The 5,603-nt window shown below is 31.4% G+C and overlaps 1 protein-coding gene across 2 annotated transcripts; it reads left to right on the top strand.

Annotated features, from left to right (window-relative positions):
* The first annotated feature begins 3,654 nt into the window (after positions 1 to 3,654).
* LOC139853353 (probable F-box protein At2g36090) lies at positions 3,655 to 5,355 on the top strand. 2 transcript variants are annotated; one of them, XM_071842741.1, is made up of 2 exons: positions 3,655 to 4,037; positions 4,634 to 5,355. In XM_071842741.1, the coding sequence occupies exons 1-2, from the start codon at positions 3,683 to 3,685 to the stop codon at positions 5,329 to 5,331; spliced, it is 1,053 nt and encodes a 350-aa protein (XP_071698842.1). In that variant the 5' UTR covers positions 3,655 to 3,682; the 3' UTR covers positions 5,332 to 5,355. The 2 variants fall into 2 exon arrangements, with proteins under 2 accessions (XP_071698842.1, XP_071698839.1); XM_071842738.1 differs by having other exon boundaries at positions 3,655 to 4,043.
* Positions 5,356 to 5,603: the final 248 nt, after the last annotated feature.

The following is a 5,603-nucleotide window of genomic DNA, read 5'->3' as shown; positions in this document are numbered from 1 at the left end:
TAGGCATCTTAGAAAATTCAAACCATTCATGTCTCAAGGTAGCTCAGGGTTTATTTAATCAAGATTTTTCAACAGATTCACTCTCGTTTTCTTTTCTTTTGGGACTTATTTGTAGAGCAAAACAAGATGTTCATGTATTCAAGAAATACTAGACTGATGATCCACGTTATCAGATCATTAATAAGAATCTCCGGGATTCTTATAAGAGCGTCTACTAACATCTTCAATTTTATTCTTTCATGGATCACCTTTATTTCTTGATAATTAATATCGTATCTATCTTTGAGTATTTTTCATAATACACTTGGATCTTCGATCATATAATATGTAGATTCTAAGGACTCGTCAATATGTTTGCTAAGAAAAATACTTGCTATTGCTTTCTCTTGTTCGGAACAATTGTTATTTTCATTTAGGGTTTCTAAAATACCGATTGATTCGAGATGTTTTTCTACATTCATAACCCATGTTAAGTAGTTGTTTCCACTTGATTCTAAAGGAGCACATTTAAGCCTTTTCAAATTCGACATTTTCTATTATCAAAAAGATGAACATAAATCATAATCATAATCAACTTCTATTCATAGACAAATAATAAAATGAAATTAGAATCATTTTAAATTCATAAGTAGCAAACAACAGAATAATGACATGATTACAAATGATAAAACCACAAGAGCAGGATAGACTATAGGTTCACCCCGTGGTATATTAGCAACAATGATGATAGTTAGTATGACCAATACAATAGGAAAAATCATCCTTGTGTGAATCATATTTACAAAAAAAAAAAAAACTTTTGAGAATGGTAATCTGAGAAAATGAAGATTGATTTGTGAAAATGTGAAAACGGAGATGTTTATTTTATATTTGAAAAAAATATAGTCGTTGTAACGTCGTCAGTTGACGTTAACAACCGTTATGTATATATGACCGTTGTAACGTCGTTAGTTGATGTTAACGATTGTTATGTACTCGTTATATTAGTAATAATTTTAATAAAAGAATTTTATTAGTATAAATATGATTACTATAAAATATATTTAGTATAAATACGTTTAGTATAAATACGAAGATTAATAGAATAAACATATTATACATAAATAATAAATTTAAGAATAAACATTAGTATGCATGAAATAAATAATGATTAATTGCATAAGTAATCATAAATGTTAGATAACATAAATATAAATGTTAGTGAAGTTAATAAAAGTTAGATTACAGAAATATAATTCAGGCGGTATAACCGACCATATATAACATAAATATAAATGTTAGTGAAGTTAATAATAGTTAGATTACAGAAATATAATTCAGGCGGTATAACCGACCATATATAACATAAATATAAATGTTAGTGAAGTTAATTAAAAGTTAGATTACAGAAATATAATTCAGGCGGTATAACCGACCATATATAACTTAAATAACATAAATATAAATGTTAGTTATGATGATAATAATATTTACCTTACTAATAAATAATAGAAGATATCGTTAAAGAATTTTTTTTTTATTATTACCTTGATTAGTGACTTGTGCTTGCTTAGATAAATCTTGATTATACGGAGCACTTCGTGCTGACAACGTGTTATAATTCAGTAGGCTTATAACTACCTTTAGTGGTTTGATTATGTTATAATTCAATAGGCTTATAACTACTTTTAGTGGTTTGATTCTTGATTAAGAATACTAATAATGAAGTGTAAGAAAGTAGATGATAATGGAGAGAAAGAAAGAAACACTTTGTAAGTGTGAGAAATGGTGCAAGTGTTTTAGCTTGCAATACATGGCTATTTATACAAAAACAAAGCTACTCAATATTGACTAAGTATTAGTACAAAATTGACTATCCACATATAAATAATATTGTTATTATTATAACAAAGTGTTGAATGTTTAAAGAGCTTCCAGAATATAATTTTATTTTTGAACAGTTCAACATACTTTTTTTATTGATTCAACATTATCTGTTATTCAAATGTCAATAAAAAGCGACCGAATGTTGAAAGGTTAACATTCAATACTAAGGGTGTCCCTGATTACCTCTTAATAGAATGGTTGAGAGTTAAATGCTGAACCATTCAACATTCAGCGCGTTTCTTTTTAACATATTAATAATATATGATGCTGAATGGTTCAACATTTGGTGCTGAATTACTTTCTTAACCATTAAACACTTAAATTTTATGTTCTAACTGTTTAAATTATATCAAGAAATGCTTATTATATAATGTTTTCTATTTCATTTAAAAGGCTAATAATATAATTTTACATTCCCCGTTGGCTACATATTAAAAACACAATTTCATCCATGCCATGAAATATCCACACATGACACCTTTCCTATATCGTTTGAGGGGTAAAGGGGAGAGGGGTTTTACTTGGCCGTGCCCTTGGATCGGTTTCAAGGTTTCGTTCCGGGCAGCGATGAGAGCGGGGTTATTATCGCTGCATCGGCATAGTCGAAACGGGAGATGATCGCAACGGGTGGTAAAGTCTCCCTCGGGTGATCCCAATCGTTGTTCAAAAAAAAAAAAAAAATTAATAATTATTAAATATTTTATTGTTATTTCTAACAACTTAATTAATTCAAATTATATGAATCATTTAAATTATAAACTATTTAGCAATTAATCAGTTTAATTAAACACATTATAAATATATTCAATAAAAACTACTCCCTCCGTCCCACCACAAGTGTCCACATTTCTATTTTGGGATGTCCCATTACAAGTGTCCATGTTGAACTTTCAACCAATGAGAAGAGGTTATTCTGGAGAGAGAAGATTTCTAATTGGTGGAGAATGAAGTTAGTGGGATTTCCTAAAACTGTGTGCAAAAAATAAGTGGACACTTATAATGGGACGGAGAGAGTATGTTTTTACTATTCATAGCATTATTTTAATACTAAATTCGATTTTCCAAAATGACCCTCCAACTTTGGTCAAAATACAAATGGGCCCCCCAATCAGGGGGACAAAACGTCAAACCAAAATTCTCACAAAAAATCTTAAATAAACTCCACCCAAATTTTCAACGGACCATATCTTCTTTCTCGCCGCGAGTTAAATTTTTTCAACAATACCGTTCAACTCGAAATAATTTTACGAACACAACGCGACCAACTACTCGCAAAACGGATATTTTTTAAAAAACGCTAAATAGTTAGGTTCACCTTTCATACACGTTGGTTTTTTTTTTCTTTTCAAACACGTTTTCTATTAGAACCTGCTTTGAAGTTCCGCTGCAAAGCGCGGGCTCCTTAACTTGTTCTAAATCATTTAATAAAGAGAGAATGAAAGGCACACGACGTTAAATATCTTCACATAAGCTAACTATAGTTGACATTTTCTAAGAACAAAAAGTTCACAAAAAGATAGAAATGATTTCACATTTCAAAACTCCAATAAAAACCCATAATAATGACTTTGACTACTTACCACCATGGATATATATTTTGATCATATATAATGACCTCTATCATGTCTCATCGTATTTTTAATTATTGTTGTCAATTCCTTTGGTCATCGGTCAAATTTCACTCGTTCTAAACTCTAAGGCCATTTTCGTCTCTTACAACCCATACAAACCAACCATATTATTTATACTACAAAACCACTCCATACTAATTAACTCTCTCCATACACGTAAAATAAGAACACCATAACTATTAAACATGTCAACCACCACCGTCACACCACCACAAACTGCCGCAATCTCATTACTACACAGTGATATAATCGAATCGCACATTTTAACTCGACTTGATGGACAAACGTTAGCCTCCGCCAGTTGTGTGACCTCAACGTTACATTCCATGACGGAAAACGATCTTATGTGGTCTAATGTTTGTCGTTCAACTTGGCCATCCACATCCGGTGAGCTCGTTAGTGGAATTATAGATAGCTTTTCGAGTGATCGTAATGGACCTCGAGCGTTTTTCGCTCAAGCGTTTCCTTTGCCATCACCTGACCCCACCAAGGCCACCACAACTTGGTCGTCAGTTTCGTGGCCACAGTGCAACAAATTAGGCAAGTGTACGTATTTTTTTCTTAACATTCATCACACTTGTAATTCTTTTTGAATTAAATAACCTTGAAGAATTTTATATAAATTCACACTTAGAATTGAAGTGGATAAGAATATTGTACCTTTATTAAACTTTTTTGTTATCATAAAGGAATGCACATGTAAAAATAGTAAACAAAACATCAAAGTGATATTTTCAGCATCAAAATTGATACTAACTATGCATTATTTACATGTATTATATAAATACATAATGCACGTTGTGATGGATCTATCGATTTCGTTGGTGGAAATATCAATTCCCACTAGTGAAATACGTAGTAACATTTTCCTTTAAAAGGTAATCCATCGCTATTAACTGACTAATATTTTTATATAAATATTTTTATTACGGAGTACATGTCTATTTACACATTTTCATAATCTGTACTTAGAAAAAATGTGTAAGATAGAGTTCCACAGAGTATATATATACTTGCTGTTTTATAATTTTGGGAACATTACATATTTTTCATGCTTATATATATACAAATAATTTTGTACTTGTTTTCAAGGACATGAAGAAAATTAACGTGTAGAATATGTATATTTGTTGCAGTGACACCGAAAGGATTAATCTCAGCTGTGGATATTTACTACAAAAACAAACTAATTTTCACAAAAGTCGAAGAAACCGAAACCATTTCAAGTTGGTTCCTCTGCTCACCTTTCAGAATCGACTTATTAGATCCGAAAGACATGGTCCCCATCGAGATTCCCTACCCCGATGAGGATGACACGTGTAAGCTTCTAATCGATGACATTACTTTAAGTTGGATACTAATAGATCCAAATGCTAAACGAGCGATCAATTTATCTTCACATAAACCAGTGTCTGTCCAACGACACTGGTTGAGTGGTGAAGTACAAGTCCGGTTTGCGTCTATACTTGCGGGTGGGGACCACAAGTACACGTCAGACGCAACTACGGTGGTGCGGTGTGGGATAGTGGTTACTTGTGGCCGTTCAGAGTCAGGGGATATGCAAGTGATCAGGGAATTGAGTATGGAAGTTGAGGACATGGATGGAAAACATTTGAATGGAAGGGATAGTTTGGTAATTTTACAAAGGACAATGGAGGGTAAAAGAGGAAATGGGGTGAATAGAGAGATAGAAGCCAAAAATAGGGACAATAAATTTGAGGAAATGAAGAGAGAAAGAGCAGATAAAAAGTTGAGATTAGAAGGAACGTTAGATAATTTGTCTGTGGCTTTTGGTTTATCAATTTTTGCTGGTTTGTTTTTTGTTTTTTATTAATCTGGTTATATATAATATTAATTAATATTAATATTAATATTATATATTATATACGGAGTATATACAGAGTGTATAATATAAAGTTTTTAAACGAAATGAATGTAAATTGTATCAGTAATTGGTAGTTTTGTTCTGTTTGTTATGTTTTGTTCTACTTTTTGCTTGATATTTGATAATTTATGTTTTTCATCGTTTGGTTTAAATTTTGGTTTGTCTTACGTTAAGGCTCGGTTATATATAGTTTAAGTTCGTAGTTAGCTTTTTAGGTACGA

The sequence above is a fragment of the Rutidosis leptorrhynchoides genome, chromosome 6 (genome assembly GCF_046630445.1).
Source record: "Rutidosis leptorrhynchoides isolate AG116_Rl617_1_P2 chromosome 6, CSIRO_AGI_Rlap_v1, whole genome shotgun sequence".
Taxonomy (NCBI): domain Eukaryota; kingdom Viridiplantae; phylum Streptophyta; class Magnoliopsida; order Asterales; family Asteraceae; genus Rutidosis; species Rutidosis leptorrhynchoides.
Note: the sequence above shows the minus strand (reverse complement) of the source record. Positions and strands in the feature narration are given on the sequence as shown.

What these genes read in the sequence shown, in the direction of transcription:
- LOC139853353 (XM_071842738.1), top strand. Translation starts at nt 3,683, where the DNA reads ATGTCAACCACCACCGTCACACCACCACAAACTGCCGCAATCTCATTA. An exon ending in GTGCAACAAATTAGGCAAGT is followed by an intron (nt 4,044 to 4,633) that starts GTACGTATTTTT and finishes TATTTGTTGCAG; the next exon opens with TGACACCGAAAGGATTAATC.